We start from the raw sequence: 25,317 nt of genomic DNA, 5'->3' as shown, positions 1-25,317 counted from the left end.
AACTAAGTCTATGTTGTTGGCAGGATAGACAACGACTGGAAGGCAGTATGATAGGGTCCCTGCATGTTAATAATGTTCTCTTCTTTTATCTTTGTTGGATAGCATACCAAGTTGTGTTCAGATTGTGAAAATTCATAGAATTGTATACACAGCTTGGAATGTGTGTACTTTCTGTTAAAAAGTTAACAAAAGAAAGAAAATTCCAGGAAGCCCATGAAAAGTGAATTTTGGCTCAACATAATAATCCTCAATGTCATTACTAGAATTTGTGGGCCACCAATGAATCACTCTGTAAACAGAGTATTCAATGAACTGGATTCAGAACAATTGCCCGGGAGCAGGATACCTGATATGTCAAAACAAGCTAATAGTTTACCTTTGAAATCTCCGATCTCTCTGCTTTTCTCTACCTTCAGTGATATCACCATAGTGTAAGCCAGATGAATCTCATCTGAAACGGTCTCCTAAACAGTTTCCCCAATAGCCTATTCTGCTTGTTCTCTACACATTAAGGAAAGTGATGTAAAGTCTAAACTAGATCCTTTTACTTCCTGCTTAAAAGGCCTCAATAGAATCCCAGTAAATTGAAAATGTAATGACAACTCTAAGGTGCATGGTCCGGCCTCTGGCTATATCACCCAACTCATGTCATGCTGCTCTCCCCCTCCCTCTTCCTAGAGCCACACTGGCCTTTCTGTTCTTCCAAAACGTCAAACTGTAGGACCTCACATCTTTGTGCTGCTCTCTTCTCTGCCCAGAACAATCATCACTTTTCAGATTCCTTGGTTGATTGATTTCCTTCTCACCCTTCAAGTCTCTGTTTAGATGGCTTCTTATAAAGTTCTCCTATAACAACCCTATCTAATATCAACCTTGTATTTATTCTCTATATCCACACTTTTCTATTTCCGTCCTTGACGTGATTATTGTTTTATTTGCTTGTTTACCTGTTGTTGTTGTTGTTGTTGTTGTTTTTCCTTTTCCTCATTAGACTGTAAATTCTGTGAAGGCAGAAATCATGTCTACTTGTGTCAGGATTGTAGCGCCAATGCCTAGCACAGTGCTTGGCAAACAAAAGGTCCTCCATAAACATGGAAATACTTGTCAAATGAATGAATCGACATTCCCAAGGGATCACAAGACGCCTGTTCAGTCATGAAGAACATTGCTCTGTGAGTTTTCCAAAGAACAGCAGTATAACCAGATGCCTTTCAAGCCTCCTTGCCCAGACAAACTGTTGGCATTCGTTCTCGGTTTCCAGTTGTCACAACTACCGCTGCCTTGCCACAAGAGACACGCACCCCTCCTCGACCAGCTGGCGGACTTACCCATCTCCGGATCCCACCCAACGCCCAGGCGCCCCCTCATTGGCCCGAGTGTCAAGGCCTTCGGGAGGGCGGGATGTCAGTGCGAGCCCTACTGGCCCAAGTCGACGTCGCTCAACCGAGCGCTGCTAAAAGTCAGCCAAACCAAATTGTAGTTGCGGAGAGGCTCGTTCCCGTTGGAATCTATGATTGGTTGAGATCAAGGGCCGTGGCCGGCGAACCGCCTCTCCGAACGCGGATTGGCCAGAGCTTGCCGTCAGTCAGCGAGAACAGACTTCCCCCTCTCCATCTGGCTCCCTGCAGGAGAAAAATTCTCGAGATTTTCCAGCAGGAGGGCCAGTGGCTGTTCTAGCTGCTCGCTCCAGAAATCAGAAACATCGGGGAAGGCAATCTTATTTTCCTACCAGGAAAGCCCCTTCCCCGCCCTCCGTTAACTAATTAGAAAATTTCCAGGGACATTGCCATCGCGAGGTAAGAGCCTAGAGAGTGCACTTCATTTATTTCTAACAGTTTATGATATTATTTATGGGCAGGGTCACATCCCACCGCTCCCGGTCCGTGGAATGGAGAGTAAACGAAGGGTTCGTCAGGGAGGGGAGGGGAAATGTAGATTTAAATCCCCCAGTCTGACAAGCAGTGTCTGGGTTCTCTGTGCACCACGTTCTTCCCTTTGGAGGTCATGAGTAGCATGTCCCGGCTGGGCCCACCCGGGCTTCACGGCGGGCAGCAGGCGTTTCCTGCTAAGAAACCCGCGCTCGGCCTTGAACTTGACTGCAAGCTGCAGGCGCCACCCAAGCGAGTGGAGTGGGACAAGGTTGGGAGGAAGGAGAGACCATGGACTGGATGGTGGAAAGGGCGGAGGCTGCGCGTTCGCGTTTCCCTGTAGCTAAGCTCCCAGTCACCCTGCTCGAACCCCGGATTCTAGGATGCTGCAGGGGTCAGCCCCGCATCGTCGCCGCACATGCTGCTGGGGTGAGGGAGACGTGGAGACGTCCAGGATCTGTGCGGGGCGAGGGTGATTGGGAGGCGGAGATCGGGCGGCGGAAGGTGCTGGGGTGAGCGCAACCATCTGCAAAGCTGCGCGGGCGGGAGGGTGTGCTTCCTGAGGTGTATCACACTGGCTACTGGCGAGCCCAGGATTCTGAACTGTCCAAGGGTGAGCGTTTCAGGAGACCAGAACAGAGCAGGATGTAGACAACTGGTTGCTGTCGATCTGAGGATGTGGGTTTTGCTTTGCCAGGAGAGGCCTTGTGGCTGGTGGTGTCTTTTTTAGCAGCCGCTTTATTGTAGATTAGAGATTTCATAGGCGACAAAGACCAGACTCCGGTGAAAATAGACGGGGAATTTGGAGTCTCTAAAGCTCCACCGGCTTTTCTGAGCTTCAGACTGAAAATGAGCAGCAAGGCCTCTTCAGCCCTTTGCACCCATCCTCCTCCAGTGCGGAGGAGGAATGAGATTGTCGTTGGTTTCAGGAGTGACTAAAGTGACAAATTATAATGACCTTGAAAAAAGAGTAGTGGTGTCGTGGTATTAGAGGAGAAGAACAGATGCACCACTGGGTAATAAAACAGTTATAATTTTTGAGTAGTGAGTACTAATTTTTTTTCTTGCAACCTTAGTCACTTTCTATTGACGATCAACACAGGCACCTCCCTTGACTGGAATCTTAAAGAAGAGGAAGGACGAGAGGAGAGGTGCTGTTGACGTAGTATAGAATATAAAGGAAAATTCTTAAATGAAGTGTAAAGGTACAGGTTTGGAATGTGGTCTGTGAGTTGTATCCACATTAACTAAGATGTTTTAAAAGATATATGGAATTAGAACATTGAATACTTTTCACTACTCCCACGTTCTTTCCTCTATTCACACATCCAAACACGTTCACATCAAACCTAAGGGGAATCCTTTGGGGTTTTTTGTTGTTGTTGTTTCCCTCATGTAGACTATTACAGTTTCTTTTCCTTTCTCCTAGCAGAGTACTGATAAAGAAGGTATTGGAGTCCACATTTCCTGAAATACTTTCTGGAAGTTTCCATACCATTTGAATGTATTGGGTGGCAGTGGTTGTCTTTAAAAAAGTAGACAAAAGAAATATTGGCTTTGAGAATGCTAAAATTACCTTGTGTTTCATTTGTGGAAGTTACTGATGTAAAGATACCTGCATGCTGCTTTATAATGGACAAATATGAATACTTTCTAAAATATTTTTGCTGGAGGGATAGATCTAAACACCTTTCTGTAAACTGAACCTCAGAACACCTGAATAATTTTGTCATGTGCTTAAAGCTACAACCATAAATTGCCCTTTTGACCTGCTTTCAGCAGTCAACAGTTTAAACTGTTTAAACTGTTTAAACTCCCAAATGCACCCTCCTGCCAGAGATAGTGAATGCCTCTCTTTTTCCAAAAATAAATTTGGACAGCTCTGAGGTGTTTAAACCATTGAGGGATAATAAAGTGGGAGTGAGATGAAAATGTACAATTGGCATAGCAATTTTATAGCTGTATATGTGGCTTTTCTTCACCACCTTTTATCTTTAAATCAAGTATGTACTTCAAAAGTTTACTACAAACCAAATGCATTTTTTTTTTCCTTCCTGATGCATTTCACCTGAGATTTCCTACTCTCAGGGTGTGGGTTTTTAGCAGTGTGCTCATGCAGTATCTCTGTCTACTCTCATGGTCTCACGGCAAATTTCCAACTTAACCCTCTTTGCTGAGAATCCCTCCTGCTAGTGAGAATTGTTAAACCAAGTGCCAACATTTTTCACTGGGCAAAGAGTTCTATGTCAGGACTTAAAAAAAAATTTTTTTTAATGTTTATTCAATGAGAGAGACAGAGTGTGAGCAGGGGAGGGGCAGTGAGAGAAGAAGACACAGAATCTGAAGCAGGCTCCAGGCTCTGAGCTGTCAGCACAGAGCCCAACGTGGGGTTCAAACCCATGAACTGGGAGATAATGACCTGAGCCAAAGTCGGATGCTTAACTGATTGAGCCACCCAGTCGCCCCCTATGTCAGGACTTTAAAGTATCAGATTAAGCCATTAAAGCATTAAAGAGGAAGATGGAGAAGTCTGGGTCACAAAAATCAATGTGAAAATGATGAAAACAGAAAACGTTTTTGGCATTTCTTTATTGACAATATGTAGACTATATTGGGTTTCTGTGTGTGTGCATACTCACACTCTTAAAAAAATTTATGTGATTAAAGTAAATCTGTGGGTCATGCATTTTTGTTTTGATTGGGAAATAAGAAGGAATTATGGCAAAGTTTGGTCTAGAAGGAGGATTATCCATTTTCTTTTTCCTTTTGGTATATGGCTATCAATATAGTTCAGGTTGCTGATATGTATAACCTGTTCTGTCACTAGAATTCCAATCAAGTTCTTTATTTTCTTGCTTAGCATAGTTTTTACATTTTAGTTTTGCTAGTAGAATATGGTGTGTGGGTAATGTGTTCTTGTGCTCTTTAACTTTTGCTCTGACATTTTTGTCTTTAGATGGCTTTCAAGCAGAATTATTTCTGCCCTTTGCCTCTTTTGGATGATTTTTACTTTCAAAGCTTGAATATGAATGTTAAAATGGTTTATAAAAATATAAGCTAGTCCTGACTTCTGACTGAGAGATTGACATAAAGGATTCCTGAATAACTTTTTTAGTTTGCAGAATGATAAATGCATGCGAATTTATAATTGCTGAGCTGACAAATAATAAAAATATCTCTTAGGTGTTTGTCAGTTCTCCATTCTTTTTGTTATGAAGAACACTCATGCCTTTTTTTTTTTTTTGCAGACTTTGGGTTTTTTTTTTTTCACATCATAAATTATACTCTTTTGTCTGCTAGTCAAGGTGTAGTCATTTCCATGGGCATCTGGAGAACTGGGGGCAGCTAATGGCTGATTACTTTTTGAATTTCTGGAGGAAACTTTTCCTGATGTGCTGGTTTAATTCAAAGTTGTTATTTACCTTGGGAACACAGGTCTTCTTTGAACTGTTTCCCAAGGAATATAGAGATTAAATGATATAGTTCTATTGCATTGGAAATATGCAATGTCACCTGCTTGCATAAGTGGTGCTGACCTAGTTTTGTAAACCAGCTATATATCTGGTTCACATGTCATCTCTGCTAATAGTATTCCTTATAAAATAAATGTTTTCTTATGACTATTCTGCTTACTTTCTGAGATGATTGTGCAAAGAATAAATGAGGAAGGAGGCCAGGTTGATGATTGACTTTAGTCCATGCAGGCTTAAAGAAACTGCCCAACTTGCATTTTACTTCACTCTTAAGTGTTTCTAGTTGATATTTGTTTCCTGCTAAAATGCAGCTCTGTTTTATTTTTTCAGTTTTGGAGGAGAGAGGGAGAGAGAGAGAGAGAGAGAGAGAGAGAGAGAGAGAGAGAGAGAGAAGAAAGACAAGAGCAACCTAGAAAAGTAAAAAAATTTATTCAGTATTTGTTTCTAAATCTAGAACTCTTGTTTAAAGTAGGTGAACAACTACAAAATAGCCCAAGGCCGAATATGGCATGCATGATTTCAGATTGAAGCCAAAAGAATAGTACTTTGCTTATACAAAATAGACTCATTATATTGTGCACCTGGAACTAATATAATGCTGTGTTGTCAGTTATACCTCAGTTTGAAAGGAAAAAGAATAGTACTTCACTAATTTCTGGTGCACTCTTCAAATGTGAATGGTTTCTAATAAATTTTTATTAAAATTTTTATTTTAAAAGTTTATTTTTTAAAAGTTTTATTTTTTTCTATATGGTATAAAGCTGCTCTGTGAATTATCTCTATCAATAATCAGTACTTAGTTCTCTAGTGTAGATTGTAATACAGCCTGAAATTTCTTCACAAGTCATTATCTTTATAAACACTTTTTTTTGGGTAATATAATGTGTTGTTTCTCTTTGATACTTAATAACCAGAGATACTATGTCTATTCCACCCCTAATATTGTCATAAAAAAGTGAGTTTTGGTCTTTTATACTAAAAGATATTAACTAAAAGGCCAAGAAGGAATGGTCTCCTAAGTCTTTCACGATACATTAATTCTTTAGGAGGCCATTTTTATTCTAAATTCTGTGGAGGCAGGGCTCATATATTGTTCACTGGGCCCTAGATATCAAGGGCGCTTTTTGGAAACTGATCCTTTCCTTCTACTGTTTTATTTAATGAAAGGAGTAATGGCTGTTCTGATACAGAGCTAGACTGATTTCCAAAAATGTATTTGAAAATGATTGTTTGAAATCTCTAATGCATTTACTTATGGGTTCACTCAAATTGGGCTTTGTGTGTGTGTTTTTGTTTGTGCTTTTGCTGAGATATAGTTTTTCAAGTTCATTTTTTATTGTGAAAGAATTGAAACATACAACTGAGAATAATATAATACCTGTATACCCTGCACCAGCATTATAAAATCTTTTCAAGTTGGTTTCTAATACATAAAGGAACAGAACAAAGTACTGTGGAGTTGAATTCTTACTTAGGACCTTATTTGTATGGAAAACTGCCAGAAACACTGCCCTTCCTTCAGGAGTGTAGGAATTCCCCCTGACAACACCCAGGGGAGGCCTTTGGATTCAACTTTGGGACAGAGTCCAGAAATGGGGTGCAGAGTAATAATTTCAAAGAAACATAGTCTAGTGTCAGGTGCTGTCTCCTGCTGCAGCAGTCAGCAGGCGGTACTTGGAAGGGCTGGGCTGCTGGGCTTGTAGAGAGGAAACCTGCAGCTGTAGTGTAAATGCATAAATCAGTTGCTTTTAAGTCACAAATGTGGTTCCCTTCAGTCCCAGCGATCACACACATCAGAAATGGCTTATCCTGGAGCCTCTAGGAGTGTTTGCATGAACCATTCTACATTAACCATAGTAATAAAGTATGTGAAATTTAGTAAGTTGACAAATCTTCAAAGAAAATGGAATTTAGATCCTAAATTGTGTCTTTGTTAAAACTTGGGCACTCTGAGTACAGAGCTGTCATAACTATTCTATTAACCAGTTACTTTTCTTATTTCTTTCCCCCTTAAGAGACTTTGTTGTTGTTGACATTTGCCCCTACCTTTTCTTCAGAGCAATGGAGTTAATGAAGGAAGACTATTCACTCACACCGTGTTCTATATTGTTGCTACTCAAAGTATGGGCCTGCTGGGTCAAAAGTTTAGTGTCTTGAAATGCAGCATCTCAGGCTCCGCCCTGGACAGACTAAATCAGAATCTGCATTTTATTTATTTTTTTAAAGTTTATATATTTGTGTGCAGCTGTGCACAAGTGGGGGAGGGGCAGAGAGAGAGAGGGAGAAAGAGAGAATCCCGAGCAGGCTCCATGCGGTCAGTACAGAGCCCTATGTGGGGCTCAAACACCCAAAAAGGTGAGATCACGGCCGGAGCCAAAGTCAAGAGTCGGACTGGTAACTGAGCCACCCAGGCACCCCCAGAACCTGCATTTGAACAAGTTCCCCAGGTGACTGTGGGTTAAAGTTTGAGAAACGCGTTCTATATGATATATATACATTGGCATATTTTAATAGAATTTAAACACTGTGAAAGAGGTAGGCAAATCAGTTCGTTTTCGATCTGCTATTCTTAGGAGCAGGCTGTTAGGTGCCATATTCTTTATGGCCTTACATGTTGGTAATATCCAATGATATATCAGTTATATATGAAGTTACTGATGGAGTCTCTGTCTCTCTATTGCATCTCTCTCTCTCTCTGTGTGTGTCCTCAGTCGCATCATTTTTCTTGAAGACATTCCATTATTGTTCTACCGACCTTTCCCTCATTCCCGAGTCCTCTGGAGTTGAGTTATGTCAACAGCTGCCTTAATTACTTTGGTCAGAAGTGGCGGGAACCACGTGAGGAGGAGAGTGCTGCTGAGCTCCCGCCTTCTGCAGGACGACCGGCGGGTGACGCCCACGTGCCACAGCTCCACTTCAGAGTCTAGGTGTTCGCGGTTTGACCCAGATGGCAGTGGGCGTCCAGCCACCTGGGACAATTTTGGGATCTGGGATAACCGCATTGATGAGCCGATTCTGCTGCCGCCCAGCATTAAGTATGGCAAGCCGATTCCCAAAATCAGCTTGGAAAATGTAGGCTGCGCCTCGCATATTGGCAGGCGGAAAGAGAACGAAGACCGGTTTGACAGCGCTCAGCTGACCGATGAGGTCCTGTACTTTGCTGTGTACGATGGACACGGAGGACCTGCCGCTGCTGATTTCTGTCACACCCACATGGAGAAATGCATCATGTACGTACAGTGACTCAATTCTTCACTTTGCAGTTTGCTTTGTACTTCATGTTTAAACTTTAAGCTTTTGGCTGAAGCATTCACTGTTAACCTAGTTAGTTGAGTGGTTCCATTGTGTTGTTTTAAGAACAAACAGTAGCTTAAGCATGCCACTTATTACTGATGGTTGATGGCTATTACCATTTCGGCAGTGTATGTTTCTTTTTTTAAAGTTTATTTATTTTTGAGAGAGAGAGAGGCCCAAAGAGAGGGGGACAGGGGATCAGAGGCAGCCTCCACACTGACAGCAGAGAGCCCAATGGGGGACTTGAACTCATGGACCCTGAGATCATGACCTGAGCTGAAGTCAGATGCTTAACTGACTGAGCCCCCCAGGTGCCCCTAGGCAATGTATGTTTTAACAACTCCTCTGGTGAGGCCGTTGACCAGAATCAACAGCCCTTGATTTGTGATCATTTCAAGTGAGTTAGCATAAAGTACATGATCTCATGTGCCATGAGAAGCACTTAACTCCTACCAGTGCATGGCATATAGTACTTCAATAAATGGTAATTATTCTTGCAAATGGTATGAATAGCTTTGAATATTTGTTAAGAATAGCTTTAAATGATTGGCATTAGTATGAGGAAAATGCATTTAATGAGGCTGTTTTGGAGGTCTTTAAATAGTTTATTTATTGCAGTTATTATTAATGTATTTTAGGGGATCACACTACTGCTTGAATTAAAAGGGGGGGAACATGTGAGTATTTCTTGTCTTTCTGTGTTTAGTTATTCATGCTGCTCATCAGTTGATTTATTCGTATGTTGAACTCCGTGGCTTAATTTAATATGAAAGAACTCTTGACCTCTCAGGGTTGTAGATAGAGAGGATTAGATTAATCTTTTAAGGATTAAGACTTGGACTTATATTTTACCGTTCTTAAAGGCTTATGTCTGTGCTTAGTTATTTCCTAATTTGATTTGTTAATCTGTGGATTTTAAGAGTCCATCTGAAAGGTGAACCATGAAGGTCCCTTATATGGAATAATAGCTAGCCAGCTAGCTAGAGGAAGAAGAGAAACTTATTAAAAAATGATTCTTTGGGACTCTTTTTTTCTCCCCACCAAGGGATTTGCTTCCTAAGGAGAAGAACTTGGAAACTGTGTTGACCTTGGCTTTTCTAGAAATAGATAAAGCCTTTGCAAGGCATGCCCACCTGTCTGCTGATGGTAAGTAAAACAATCACATTCTGTAGGGGCCTGGGGAATGTCTAGTACAGAGGAAAAAACTTAAGCCCTTTAGGGGTGGGAATTTTAATGTAAATTTATTTGTAAGGATGCTTATGTTGAAAGTGATTTTATATAAGTGATAAATTTAAATGCTGTTTGGAATCCAAGGTAATGTTAGCACCTCACTTTTAAATCAAGTATATTGGACACATTTTGAAAAATTGAAGCTCTAAAATGGTTCTGATATTGAATTTAAATTTTAAAGAGATTTAAGATTTTTAAAATTTGCTCTTTTTATGGATAAAAGGTCCATACTATGAGAAGGTTTACTGTTTTTGTTTTTTTAGATGAATCTGATGAGCAAGTACTGAAATACACTATTGGGTAGTCTTGTTTAGCCAGGTAGAAGATAAGAAAAAATTACTAACTGGTCCTAAATAAGAAAAGACAATGGCTAATATGCACTACTTTCTTTAATTAGAAGAAAGATCTGTGTTCTCCCACTTTTTTATTTTAATGCTTATTCATTTTTTGAGAGAGAGAGAGAGAAACAGAACATGAGCAGGGAGGGGCAGAGAGAGAGGAGACACAGAATCTGAAGCAGGCTTCAGGTTCTGAGCTGTCAGCACAAAGCTGGACACAGGGCTCGAACTCACGAACTGCAAGACTATGACCTGAGCCAAAGTCAGATGCTTAGCTAACTGAGCCACCCAGGTGCCCCTCTCCCACTTCTGAAAAAGCCTGCTCTTGCAGCTTTGTGGTAAATAGTGATATTTTTGTTTTTATTTGTTAAACACAAGGGCATGTCAGCTCAATTTAAAAGTTTGTGTGCTATCCTTAAATTTGGAAAGTAAAATGTTTCTGATTTTGACTAAATTTATCAAAAGCATTCAGAAAAATGTAGCTAGTGTTTTCTAGTTAGCTGGCCCTAAAATCTTTTGCTCATAAAGATAATCTTGAAAACTTCTGCAGTGATCATGTAAATGTACACATACAGAGCTCATAACTGATTTGAAAGTGAATCATGCAATATTAATCAGTGTTTGGTTCATCTTTTTATTTAAAGGAAGTCAAAGCATCACAGAATAACATTTCACAATTTTCAGTGAGAGAGCATAGGGATGGAAATTCTCCTCAAATTGCAGATAAGGCCAGTTGCAGAGTGAGGGCTGGGATTTTCCTGGCACCCACAGTGGCCTCTCTCATGGGCATGTTTATTGATAAAGCATACAGAAGATGACTAGGATGGCTCTATTTGCCATCTTACGAGATTTTTCCTGCCCTTTTTTGAGAACCTTACCATCATCGTACTTCTTGGAAAAGCATTAGATTGCACTCTCTTTGTTCAGGGATTTATTTTCTCATTGATAGATTGACTTGGCCCATTTTCTCTTCATGCCTTTGGACTTTTTCCCTTCCAGCTGGCTCCTTACTTTTGAAAAGAGAGGTTGAGAGAAGGTACATTTTAGGTAGAAGATTTAGCTCTTGTCCCTGACGGATAACAACGTGTAAGAGAACAGTAAAACAGTTATAGTTTTATCTTTATAACTCTGAATATTGGTGTGCCTTTGTTTCATCCATTACCAGGTTGGCTGTATCTCATACCACAATGTTTGCTGGCTGTAGTCCAAGTGGGTATCCTGGCTGTTCTGTAAAACAGGTAGCCTGCTGGGCAAGGTTTTCAGAGGCAGACAAGTTTATCATGGGAATGTGGCCCACAGTCAAAACATTAACCCTTTATGGGTGCAGTCAGCCCTTCTATAAAGGATCTAATTGACAAAGATGCTTAAAACTGATAGATTTGGCGCAAAAGATGAGAGGAGCCCTCTCATTTATTAAATAATAAATATAATTAAAGAGCATTTTGTACTTAGGGAAAGAATTTGTTTAACTTGCCTACCTTAAAAGAAACTTTCTAAAGGTGCCTTACTCATAAACAGTTGTGCAAAGAAATTAATCATAAAAATATAATTAATTTTGAATAAGAAATTTAAACTGTATTTATTTAACTGAGTTCATCCATCCTATGCTTTGAGTTAATGATCTCAGACCTTTCATAAGATATTTTAAAATTTACTTTTGTTTAATAGCCATTTATTTGTTTGCAAGTATAATGGGGCACAACAGAATGATACCTAGTGTGCTGCTAAAAGAAAGGGGTCTACTGTGACATTGCTGTTCTTAAATCTCGTTTTATATGTATTCCTATAGATCACTTGGTGTGTGTGTGTGTGTGTGTGTGTGTGTGTGTGTGTGTGTTTAAATAAGTATTTTGAAAACAACTTTGAGATTTATTCGTAGTAAGTTGTCAAGGCTTTCAACCTTGCTAAAAATTGCCTTTTGATATTTGGGGCCCGTTTTATCAAATATGTTAAAACCACTGAAAGAACGCTGTAAGTTGTTTAACTTTTCAATTTGTGTATTAAAAGAACATACCTCGTTGCAGATTTCAAAGTTATTCTTTAACTTTAAAACACTTTAGTTTTGGTTTTTAGTAAGAACTGAAGCGGTACCAGTATTATAAGAGTGGATAATATTCCTTTTAGCAAAGTTATATTAGGACCCAGGGCTAGTTAAATAAAATGGTGAAGTAAGTGCAGTTTGCCCCCTCCAGTTGCTTTTACCTTTTCTATCAGCATCAGTCCCATTTCCTGTCCTTGAGCCCTTCCTGTGAGCAGCTTAAAGGTAGGGACCATGGCTTACTCATTTTGAATCTCCAGTGCTCAACAAACACCCTGTACAGAATCTGGAAGGCACTCAATGATTATTTGGACTGAACTGATCTTCATGCTTGCTCTTTCTCACCAAAGTTATGTTTTAAAGTATTTTTTAATGTTTATTCTTTTTTTTTTTTTTTTTTTTTTTTTTTGACAAAGACAGAGTGTGAGGGGAAGGGGCAGAGAGAGAGGGAGATAGAGAATCACAAGCAGGCTCCAGTCTCTGACCTGTCAGCACAGAGCCCAATGCAGGTCTTGAAGTCACCAACCACGAGATCGTGACCTGAGCTCAAGTCAGATGCTTAAGCAACTGAGCCATTCAGGCACCCCACTCACCAAAGTTATTATAATTTATTCTTTGATTATCCTGGAGCCGATTTAACCAAATTATTAATATAATATATATGTTTTAATGAATTATCACTCCTGTGTGGATTTGAATTTTAAGTAGGGGGAGCCTGAAAATAGGTTAAAACCTAGGAATGAATCACTAATGGTGGAATTTGGGGGTATAAATGGGAGATGTACCCCTCAATTGTACTATATTACCGTTCTTGAGGGGTAGTAAAAGAAAGTGAACGTAAAACATTTTTCTCTTTTCAAGACTTTGGTCCAAAGCTGTCACATCTGCATAAAGTGCTTCCAATTATCCCATTAGCATTTAAAATAGTTACTATTTCGGGGCACCTGGGTGGCTCAGTCGGTTGGGCGGCTGACTACGGCTCAGGTCATGATCTCGCAGTCTGTGAGTTCGAGCCCCGCATCCGGTTCTGTGCTGACAGCTCAGAACCTGGAGCCTGCTTCTGATTCTGTGTCTCCCTCTCTCTCTGCCCCTTCCCTCCTTGGTCTCTGTCTCTATCTCAAAAATAATAAACATTAAAAAAAATTTAAAAAAAATAGTTACTATTTCAGTTTAAAGTGGGGTGGTTTGAGGAGAATAAAATCAGAGTGCCACCTATGAAGAAACTGCAAGAATCTTGACCTTACAAAATTGCTGGCTCTTTTTATTGATTTGTTGTTGACACATTTTGAAATCACCCTTATTTATGAAGCTAATTTCATCATCGTCTTTAAATGTTTTATAATTCATGCCAGTTATATATATTATTACAATTGATGAAACCAGGCAGTAAATTCAAATGACATCCCATTACTCTACTGTTTATGAACAAACTATCACTTAAAACAAATGGGATGGTAGAAAACTAAGATTATATATTGTATGTCCTATAAACTCTTCCAAGGGTTTCTAGATTGCATAAGGTTTGAAAGCCGCAAAGCTCCCCAAGAGACAAATGAATCAGAAAGAGAAGTCTTGCTCTGATTTCAGAGTGTGAGATGTTGGTGATAGCATCATGAGTTCCACTGGAAACTTCCATGCTCTTCACATTATCTGATCTCTACAAAATAACCGGTGTTAGAAAGGTGGTTTTTTGACTACCCTTCTCACACTGAGGGCAGCCAAAAGGAAAAACAATAGGGACAATGTGGAAGAGATACTTACTGTGCTGTTACTGCTTCAGCTCATTACTTTGATTTTGGTGTTCGTGAGTCATACATGTCCAGAACACCCATGTTTAATAAATATTGAAAGTGTATTGGTTTATACAGATAATTGTTTACACAGTAAACAGTAATTGCCAGGGGGGTTATACTTTGAAAAGTACAGCTTTTACTCTTATGTTGCCATTCAAAATCTTGATCATTTTTCTTTTGATATGTCGACCTGTAACACCGGGGAAAAGAGAGAGCTGCAGAAATACCCATTTTATGAATTCATAAACTTATAAACATGCATTAGCACTCAAGAGCCTCACTAGCCTATATTTAAACAATGAATTTTAATTAATCATTCTATTCCAAAACAATGCATCAAGCCTCATTAACAAATATGGTACTTCTTGTATCTTGGTATAGGAGGTGCTTTGATTCCTTCCTGATACAAATTTAAATCCCAGTTAATTTGGTGGTATACTGTAGTTCACATCCTCTCTAAATTGTCAGATACAAATTATTCACTGCTATTCCCATGAATTTTCCTGTTAGTTATTGGGACCGTTCTGATATTAGCACAAAACAAATTGACAGGTTTTTTTTTTTTTTTTTTTTTTTTTTTTTCAACTCAGTAAAGGTACTGATTTACTTTTCAGGACTGTTGAAGTGTGTGTGTGTGTGCATGTGTGCGCGTGTGTGTGTGAGAGAGAGAGAGAGAGAGAGAGAGAGAGAATCAGTATATAGATGTGTGACTGTGTTATACAACATATGTGTTTTGCATACATGTGTTTGTATATAGTTTTTCCTGCCTTGGGAAGCTGTAAAACTGAGAAGTTTTACTCTGATGAAAAAATAGACTCAACTACAAAATACCATCAATTTAGGCAAACTGAGTCTTGGAATCGCTGATTTGGCATCTCCTGGAATATTATATAATTTGCTAGTGAAATTTCTACCAAAATAAAAACCCTTGCCCTTATTTTGCAGCTCTTTCTCTGTCCTCCCCTGTGTTGCAGGTTTGTAATGTTTGAGCACAATTCCTGGGTGAATTTCCTATTTGCCTCTGTGCGTGTTATTTGTGGCAGAGAACTGTGCCCGGTCAGCAGCTCTAGACCTGGAGCCCGTGGACACTATATGCTGGGCTTCAGTGGAAAGAGAGATCTGCTTAATTTTGTCCCAGGTGAAGGAGTCCAGCGGTTCCTAGCCTGGACTACTGGAAGGTTCCCACATCCTCTCTGTCCCATTAGTTGAGATGACTTGCAGTAGGAAATGTCCAGTGAGTGTTAAGACCTTATTGACAGATGTCTTAGTTTCATAGTTCTGTTGTTAGGGCAAAAGTGAGACTTTTTACTTCCATGTTAAATGTTAAATGAAATAAATGCTTATTTAATATTTACTTCTTAGATGCTTAGCAAGCCAGAATCAACAGTCAGTTTTGAAAACTTTCCCATAAATCTGGGATTTTGGAACTGTAAAGATGGGATGGTAAAAACTCAAGGTCTTTTATTTGTGTGTGTGTGAGAGAGAGAGAGAGAGAGAGAGAGAGAGCAGTGGAGGGACGGAAAGAGAGGGGGACAGAGGATCTGAAGGTGGCTCCGTGCGGACAGCAGACAGCCCGATGTAGGGCTCGAACTCACGAGCTGTGAGATCGTGACCTGAGCATGCTCAATCAACTGAGCCACCCAGGTGCCCTTAAAATCAAGCTCTTTTAAATTCCTAGGGGGCAGAGCCATGAATTACAATAGAATCCTAAACAGCTAAACTTGGAAGTTTTTATTTATGAAATTTTAACTCTTTTGATGTAACTAATTAAAAACCACTTTTTAAAACAGCTGCTGCTGACCATTTAGACAAAGGAGAGGAATACTAAGTTCCCTGGACAGGTAGCATCTAAGTAAATGCCTGTGTTCTCTTCCTGGCTCTTCCCATCATTGGAAAAAAATCACAGTAGTGAAACTGTGAAGATTCCATCACATAATGTTTTGGGAAACTCAAAAGTTAACTTTTATAATGTAAACATCACTGATACTTATGCTAAGACATTTACGTTATACGGTGACAAATATGTAATATGTTTTAGCATTGCAGAGATATTACCTTGCACAACAGTTCCAAAATCAAAAGATAAATGGGAAGATAGTGCAACTGTAAATGCTATTTCTCGAGAAAGTAGATTGAGCATGGATATAAAAGATTAAGTAGGGTTTATTAATGTTTTTTCCATTTTACTTCTCTGATTAAAGCAGGCATTTTAATATACCAATTGGAATAAATATATATGTATATAAGTATATATATCCTTCCAAAATGCATTACTGATGAAATTTTTTAAATTGTCTTTTTGAAAAAAAAAATTGGTAAGATTGAGCCTTATTCAGTCAAATCAGTAGCACTTCATTTTTCCTAAACCTACTTTTGTAGAAGACATCTTTGGATGATCACCTGAGTATTTTATGTAGATGCTTTAAAGAATTAACCATGTTATTGAAGATAATACCTGCTTTAAATAAGTTGTCTTTTTCAGTTTATTCCAGTTTGCTTTACTTTTTAGCCCTTAATTTCACTTTTCCCTTATTCTCACTTTTGGCAAGGCTCAATGCACCTTCAAAATTTGTAACAAATGATAAAGAAAGTAGGGCAGACACTGTTCGAATAAATCAAAGAAAGATGCAAAAATGCAGTTTGGACTGGATGAAGGAAACAATGACGACCTCAGGCCAAGTAACATTTAATTTTGATTTTAGTCAGGGAAAATTAAACATGAACTCCAAGGAAGCATATGGGAAGCTAGAATGAACTTCATTCTCCACCCTCCCATACTTTCCTAATATAATGATGGCTGTAACTTTGTTTCATGTGTGGGAAGGACAAAGATAAGTAGAAAAGAATGTGAACCTTTAACTGTTTTAGGATTTTTTGGTGAACATTTATAATATTAGAACCATTGTAAAAGGAAAGAATATAAAAGACAGCACTTTAAGAGCAGATGGTATGCCCTTGGCATTCTTGCTTAGCTTATTAACCGGTAATACTTTCATGGGATAGGAGTAAGAAATGGAAGAGAAAATCTTCTGAGTGCATAGATTATAGAAAAGTCAGCTTGCCTGAATGGGCTCATACCTAAAAGTCATCCTGCTGTATTAACCAGTCTCATTAAAATACTTTTAATCCTGACAGCTGACGTAGACACAGGCTGTCATAATTATTATATGTTCAAGTCAGTTTTAGTTTATATAGAGGCCATTTGGAGACAGTGATGCACTTTTTACCAAATTAGGTTAGCAACTTTTTCTGTTTGCATGGAGCCTTGTTACTGAATTAAATACTTCTTTCTCTGCATGCTCTTACTTACATAGTTCATTTGCATTTTATTTGCATACCTCTAGTTAAGTTAGAATGATACATTTCAGTGTTAGTTTAACATGCCTGTGTTCTATTTTGTAATAAAAATTCCATATCCAATCATTTGACTGTCACTGACTTACCCTCTTTTTAATACTGTTTGCAGCAACCCTTCTGACCTCTGGGACCACTGCAACGGTAGCCCTGTTGAGAGATGGTATTGAGCTGGTTGTAGCCAGTGTTGGGGACAGCAGGGCTATTTTGTGTAGAAAAGGAAAATCCATGAAGCTGACCATTGACCATACTCCAGAAAGAAAAGATGAAAAAGAAAGGTACCATCTCCACTGATCATTCTGTGAAGATCGTGTTTGTATATTTCAAGATAGAAATGTAACCTCGAATTTTAAACTGATTGCATCTTAAGTTTAACCATGCCTTCGTTCCTGGGGTATCATGTCATAGCCTTTTTTTTTCTTGGACCAGGATCAAGAAATGTGGTGGCTTTGTGGCTTGGAATAGTTTGGGACAGCCTCATGTGAATGGCAGACTTGCAATGACAAGGAGTCTTGGAGATTTGGATCTTAAAACCAGTGGTGTGATAGCAGAACCAGAAACAAAGAGGGTCAAGGTAACGAAGAACCTGCAAACATTTGATACGTATGCAAAGAATGGATGCAGGATTGTTCCCAGCTACAGGCTTTCTTAGAAAGAAAGAAAGCCACAGTCATGTGGCTGTTAATTGAAGCCACATGACTTTTTTTTTTTTTTTAACTTATTCATTTATTTTGAGAGAGAGAGCGAGAGAGCAAGTGTGTGTGGGGAGGAGGGGCAGAGAGAGAGGGAGAGAAAGAATCCCAAGCAGGCTCAGTGCTGTCAGCTCAGAGCCCCAGCTAGGGCTCCATCTCACAAACCATGAGATCGTGACCTGAGCTGAAATCAAGAGTCAGACACTTAATCAACTGAGCCACCAGGTGCCCCCTGACCAACATGACTTTTGTTTTATTTTAATTTATTTTAATTAATTTATTTATTTTTAATTGTTTTAATGTTATTTATTTATTTATTTATTTAATTTATTTATTTTTAACATTTATTTATTTTTGAGACAGAGAGAGAGCATGAACAGGGGAGGGTCAGAGAAAGAGGGAGACACAGAATCTGAAACAGGCTCCAGGCTCTGAGCTGTCAGCATAGAGCCTGACGCAGGGCTCGAACCCACGGACCGTGAGATCATGACCTGAACCGAAGTCAGATGCTTAACTGACTGAGCCACCCAGGCGCCCCAATGTTTATTTATTTTTGAGAGAGAGAGAGAGAGAGACAGAGCATGAGCAGGGGAGGGGCAGAGAGACAGAGACACAGAATCTGAAGCAGGATTGTCATGCTGTCAGCACAGAACCCAATGTGGGGCCCGATCTCACGAACCGCCAGATCATGACCTGAGCCGAAGTCGGAGGCTTAACCAACTGAGCCACCAGGCACCACCCCCCCCTCCAACATGGCTTTTAAAAGGAGTTTATGGGGGCGCCTGGGTGGCTCAGTCGATTAAGCGTCCAACGTCGGCTCAGGTCATGATCTCACGGTCTGTGAGTTTGAGCCCCGCGTGGGGCTCTGTGCTGACAGCTCAGAGCCTGCAGCCCATTTCAGATTCTGTGTCTCCCTCTCTCTGACCCTCCCCTGTTCATGCTCTGTCTCTCTCTGTCTCAAAAATAAATAAACATTAAAAAAAAAAATTTAAAAAATAAAAGGAGTTTATGAAAGGATAGATGAACTTTTCAAATAAAATAAGATACTGGCCTACTGTACGATGAAGTGAGGTTTGGTTTTGCTTCACTCTGCACTGGAATTCACCTGGTAGAATGGCTCTACTGCCCTTCCTCCCCTACACGTGATCATCCAGTCACCACCACTTGGAATGTGTCCCTCACTTCCCTTTTCCACCAAACGAAATAATCGCCCCACCTCTGTTTCTCTGACATCTTTTGTATGCTACTAATCAGTGCCTCCATTACACTACACTTCCCCTAACACACACCCAGTTGTGAGCTGACACTTCCCTCTCTGCATGTGCTAGTACCTAGCACAGTATAGTGTAGGCTCCCAATAATGGCAGTGAATGATTGTTAATTGAATGATTCCTTGTCTTCTAGTTAGTTCACTTGTATTCATTTTGTCAAACAGATACTTACATAGGGTTTACTCTGTGCCAGGCTCTGTTCAGGATAGCTACCCCACCCCATTTTACAGAGAAAACAACTCTAGAGCATAGGTGAATTTACCTGTGTTTGCCCGGCCAAAAAGTAGAGGCAGATTTCAAATCCAGGGAGCCTGGCTCCAGAGATAGTGCTCCCAACCATTACAATGTGCTGTCTCCCATCATTTGGCTATCTAGCTTCCTTTGTGGTGATGCTAAGAAAACGTTAGGTTTGTCCCTGGTGGTTGATGCTAAATGTTGCTAATTTCATCCAAATTATAGGTCTTCCATTTTCACTGTGAAGCTTTTTTTAAAAAATGTTTATTTTTTGTACAGAGAAAGAGCGCGTGAGCAAGGGAGGGACAGAGAGAGAGGGAGACAGAGAGTCCCAAGCAGACTCTGCGCTGTTGGCGCAGAGCGCGATGCGGGGCTTGAACGGCCCCCCAGGCGTGAGATCATGACCTGCACCCAAACCAAGAGGCGGATGCTTAACCAGCTGAGCCATCCAGGCGCCCCTTCAATGTGAAGCTTTTAAACACAGATGACCACTCAGCAAACAAAAAAAATTTTGTGGATTTTGAAGATTATTCAAAGACTGAGTCTATGCATTTGGTTCTGATTGCAGCTCCATCACGCTGATGACAGCTTCCTGGTCCTCACTACAGATGGAATTAACTTCATGGTGAACAGTCAAGAGATTTGTGACTTTGTCAGTCAGTGCCATGATCCCAACGAAGCAGCCCATGCAGTGATTGAACAGGTGACACAGCAGAACTTCTGCTAGAAAATCCCAATTGTGGGTGGTGGGGGAGAGGAGGAGAGAACAACCCAGATGCAGGTCTTGGTACAGCCTGGAGGGGCTGCCACAGGCTTGAGATTTCTTTGAAATTTCGTGTTTTAGCCTGAGTATTACAATGAATGTTACACTTGACTCCATAATATTTCCAATTAAAATTTTTTTTACAATTCTCCCAAATAGTTAAGTAAAACTAGTATGCCAAGGAATGTGCTGTGTTTATTTTTTGGATTTGTACACATCTGGAAAAGATAGTAATAGCAGCAGTAAATTATAATAATAGTTAATAGTAATATCAGTATGTGTCAGACACTCTTCTGTTCATACATATTTAACTCATGCAATCTTCACAGTAACCTTCCGAGGCTAGAGCTAGTATTATCCCTTATCACAGATGAGGAAAACTGAGGCACAGAAGCTGAAAAGTTAAGTAACTTATTCAAGATCACAAAACCATCAAGTTGTGGAACTGGGCTTCAAACCCAGCCAGTTAAGCTTCTGAATTCAACCACTGGACCAAACTAAACTGTTCCAAATAAATATCCAGTATAAGAACACTATAGCATAGGCAACTTCTGTTTTTTTTTTTTTTTAATTTTTTTTAACGTTTATTTATTTTTGAGACAGAGAGACAGAGCATGAACGGGGGAGGGTCTGAGAGAGAGGGAGACACAGAATCCGAAACAGGCTCCAGGCTCTGAGCTGTCAGCACAGAGCCTGACGCGGGGCTCGAACTCACGGACCGCGAGATCATGACCTGAGCCGAAGTCGGAGGCTTAACCGACTGAGCCACCCAGGTGCCCCTTCTGGTTTTTAAAAATGGGTGTGTGAAAAAAAAAAACAACAACAGAAATTTAAAAAGGTATATGGATAGGTTATGTGTTAGTGTGTCAGTTAGAGCTAAAACTGGGAATATCCAGTAATACCCAATGAAGAAAATGCAAAATTTCCATGTGCTGTTTAATATTCTGTTTGGATCAATAGCTCTTTTAAGTTATAGCCATTGCTTAATCATTAGAGATATGCTTTAATTTAACAGCTATTTTTTACATTTCCCAATTCTTACATTTGCAACCAGGAAGGCATATTTAGCCCAAACTTTTATGTGCTAATATTTGTAATTAAGACATGAAACCTTACTTAAAAATACCTTACTTTTATTTGCATGAAAATAGACGGGTGAGCATGAATTATTCTCTTGGTTACTATGTGTGTTCATGAGATTAAAGAAATGGGCCCAATTCCATGGATGATCACTTCACTCCTAATTTCACCTACCTGTTTTGAGATACATGTGTTCTCATTCACATAGGTAGTGATATTTTAATGACTCCGTGGTATTCCACTATATTTGTGTGCCATAATTCATTTACTAGTTCCCCTAATCAGCAAATTTAGTTTATGTTCACTTTTCCATCTTATGGGGGGAGGGGGAGCACCGTATAAACCTTATTGTATCTCTGTGCATATCTGCTTCCTTCATGTATTATTTTCTCAGGTGAAGTTCTTAAAATTGCTAGGCAAAAAGAATACAATGTATTCTAACGCTTTTTTTTTTTAAGTTTATTTATTTGTTTTGAGAGGGAGAGGGGCAGGGAAAGATGGAGACAGGGAGAGAAAGAACCCCAAGCAGACTCCACAGCAGTGCAGAGCCTGACTTGGGGCTCGAACCCACAAACTGTGAGATCATGACCTGAATCGAAATCAAGAATTGGATGCTTAACCGACCGAGCCACCCCGGCGCTCCATCTAAAACTTTTACTAAGCTTGCCAAATTGCCCTCCAGAAATGATATTCCAATTTACACTTTTCTCTAGCATGTTTATAAAGTTTGTTTCTCCAAATTCTTGTCATAGTTTTTTGCCAATTTGATAGGTAAAAATAAATCAAATTTTAATGTTTTTGGTTTGCATCTTTTTTCTTTGTTAGTGAAACTAACCATTTGCACAGGTTTGTTAGCCATTGTATTTCTTGTCTGTGGATAGCTGTTTTCCATTCTTTTATAGACATGTCTGTCTTTTTCATGGTTATTCTAAAAACCTCCTATATGTTAAGTATATATATTTTTTGTCTTTCAATTTGTTTGTAAAACTTTTTTATATTTTGATGCTTTTTATATCAGATATTTTTAATCAACCCTTTCCTTCACAGTTTTGGCCTCAGGCTGTGAATTCTTTTAAAATACATTTGCTGTTGAATATAATCCCAAGCACTTCTTACAATGACTATGTCATTTCCTGTTTGAATTAGTCCCTAAAATTGATTTATAATTCTCCTACTGTAGGAAAATTTAGTTTATGCCACTTTTCCATTTTGTAGGGAGCATAATAAACTTTATTGTCATTATATCTTATACACATCCATTTCCTTGGGGTATTAATTTTTAGGCTAAATTCCTAGAAGCAGAATTGCCAGGTAAAAGCTAACACTGAATTCTTACCTTGTATTAGTCTTTGTGCTAAATGTTTTATATTTTTCTTCAAGAGCTGTATATCTTGTACCTTAGTCCTTTTGGTATTTCCGTTGCTAAAATTGCTACAGTGGGATATAGTTAATATGGTTGTTTGGGGGGGATCATCTGTTATTCTATGTGCAATCTAATAAACTGTGTGGACCTTGATACATGTTGAATGAATCACAAACCATTGTGAAGTATCTGGGTTAGTAACCGCATTTTTATTTTTTTTTTATTTATTTTATTTTATTTTTTAACGTTTATTTATTTTTGAGACAGAGAGAGACAGAGCATGAACAGAGGAGGGGCAGAGAGAGAGGGAGACACAGAATCTGAAACAGGCTGCAGGCTCTGAGCGGTCAGCACAGAGCCCGACGCGGGGCTCGAACTCACGGACCGTGAGATCATGACCTGAGCCGAAGTCGGATGCTTAACCGACCAAGCCACCCAGGCGTCCCAGTAACCGTATTTTTAAAAAATTTAACAGAGAGAGAGAAACAGCAGGGGAGGGGTAAAGAGATCCAAAGCAGGCTTTGCACTGACAGCATGGAGCCTGATGCAGGGCTTGAACTCACGAACTGTGAGAGCATGACCTGAGCCAAAGTCAGATGCGTAACCAACTGAGCCACCAGGCGCCCCAGTAACTGTATTTTGAATGAATTTATAGCCTTCTAGAGGAACAATTATTTCTCTTTGTACAGACTCTGATTTCCTGTGTTTTTCTCTTCCTTCCTGCCAAACCTTGCAGGCAATACAGTTTGGTACTGAAGATAACAGTACTGCAGTAGTAGTGCCTTTTGGTGCCTGGGGGAAATACAAAAGCTCTAAAATCAACTTCTCATTCAGCAGAAGCTTTGCCTCCAGTGGACGATGGGCGTGACTGCTTGCTGGGACTTTGAATTTCTGGGAAACGGTTTTTCACTGAGTATGTCAAGACGGTTTTTCACTGAGTATGTCAAGAAACTTACTAGATCAAACAAGTCAGCTGTGCCAGGCAGGATGCCTCTGTGACTCACTAGATCAGTACACAAGTCAGTGTAAACTAAGTAACCATTTACATAGTAGTTTTTCATTAATAACTCATATTTATGTTCAACTGTATGTACTCAGTATAAATATATGTGTAATTCAACTGTGGTGAATCTTTAAGTTGAGTGAGCAAATGAAAAGTGGTTCTGACGCACTTGCTGAATGTTAAATTTCTAATTTTTAGAACTCTTAGGCAGCTACGAGTTTCGTCTGATCATTTCTGTTCTTTCTTCATTTGAACAGATTCTTGCCTTCAAGTTCTTCAAAACTAGTAGATATTTTGACGGCTCTGCAATGTGTTAGCTGCAAGTGTTTATTTTCAATAGTTCTACCAAGGAGTAAGTGTGAAAACAGAGTTCTGTGTGACTATATTTTGTATTCTGGACCACTTGCTGGTAAATTTCACAATGCAAAAGACATTAATTCAGATAATATGGCGCTGCTAAATTGTATGCATATTTACAACAGTGCAGTTATGAATGTCAGCTGTGTCACTTAGTCTTCCCCCTTCCCCCCCAACCCCCTTCATTGCCTCTTTTTCTGTAGCTAAGAATGTTATATAGATACATAGACTACTTCTTTATATCAGAAGAGTATGCACAGGCCGAATCTTTTGGTCAAAGCCATACAAACTTAAATACTGATGGTATCCAGTATTTTGTATGAAGTTTCCATTTGTTATCTTTAACTCTGTGTTTTGTGTTTTATATGTAGTATGTTTATATCACCTTTTGTATAGAATAAGCAAGTTGGATAATTTGTCAGTAAAAATAATACCACATTGTCTGATAATATGAGAGAGATAGTGTGAGGCTTATGTCTCCTTTTTGCTTCTTTCTAAGATTCAAAGCAAAGAATAAATCTAAAACGTTAAAGCATTCTATATTTCAGCTTGCTAATGTAATTTAGGAATGTAAAACTCTACTTTATATCTGCATGTAAGTTTGCTGTTAAAATGTGAATCTCTACATGCGTGTTTGAAATTATATCTGCAGTTTATTTTGCAGACCATGTAAGTTTGTTATATGTGTGGGGGTATGTACATATGTAAATTTTGGAGTAATAGAGAATTAAAGGGAACAATCCTGCATAGCTCTTTCACCAGTGAGATTTAAATTATTAATATGTTTATCGCAAGGGCTCTTGACAGACGGAGGACAGCTTTATAGTGGAGAACAAATGGTTATTGGCAGGTGAAGAAATAGATTGAAAATGGCAGAGACATTTTATGGCAGGTAAATTATGCAGAAAACACAGAAGCAGACTAGCATGTTGAAGCTACATTGCTCTAGGTAATGTGCAAATAAAATAATAGGATGTGAGAAAAATGCTGAGTGGTAAGAATGGCGTGGAGTTTTGTTGTAGAAACCAACAACAAAAAAAAGAAACCAAGAAGGTCAAATTGATATAGTCTATTCCTTCCACTTTGGGTTTTCATGGTTGAGTTTTTTTTCTGTCTTTATGTTTTATTTAAAGGTTTGTTAGAAGGAAGAGGGCCCAATATAAATA

General features: G+C 39.3%; 1 protein-coding gene across 2 annotated transcripts; it reads left to right on the top strand.

The window, feature by feature from the left end:
* The first annotated feature begins 1,586 nt into the window (after nucleotides 1-1,586).
* Nucleotides 1,587-25,060, top strand: PPM1K (protein phosphatase, Mg2+/Mn2+ dependent 1K). 2 transcript variants are annotated; one of them, XM_049630865.1, is made up of 7 exons: nucleotides 1,587-1,796; nucleotides 8,053-8,571; nucleotides 9,681-9,781; nucleotides 17,501-17,666; nucleotides 17,818-17,962; nucleotides 20,154-20,288; nucleotides 23,528-25,060. In XM_049630865.1, exons 2-7 carry the CDS (start codon nucleotides 8,132-8,134, stop codon nucleotides 23,657-23,659), a joined length of 1,119 nt encoding a protein of 372 aa, XP_049486822.1. In that variant the 5' UTR covers nucleotides 1,587-1,796; nucleotides 8,053-8,131; the 3' UTR covers nucleotides 23,660-25,060. The 2 variants fall into 2 exon arrangements, with proteins under 2 accessions (XP_049486822.1, XP_049486823.1); XM_049630866.1 differs by having other exon boundaries at nucleotides 1,588-1,796; nucleotides 24,052-25,060.
* Nucleotides 25,061-25,317: the final 257 nt, after the last annotated feature.

The sequence above is a fragment of the Panthera uncia genome, chromosome B1, assembly GCF_023721935.1.
Source record: "Panthera uncia isolate 11264 chromosome B1, Puncia_PCG_1.0, whole genome shotgun sequence".
NCBI classification, from domain to species: domain Eukaryota; kingdom Metazoa; phylum Chordata; class Mammalia; order Carnivora; family Felidae; genus Panthera; species Panthera uncia.
The sequence above is the reverse complement of the archived record's forward strand: the minus strand, read 5'-3'. Positions and strand labels throughout refer to the sequence as shown.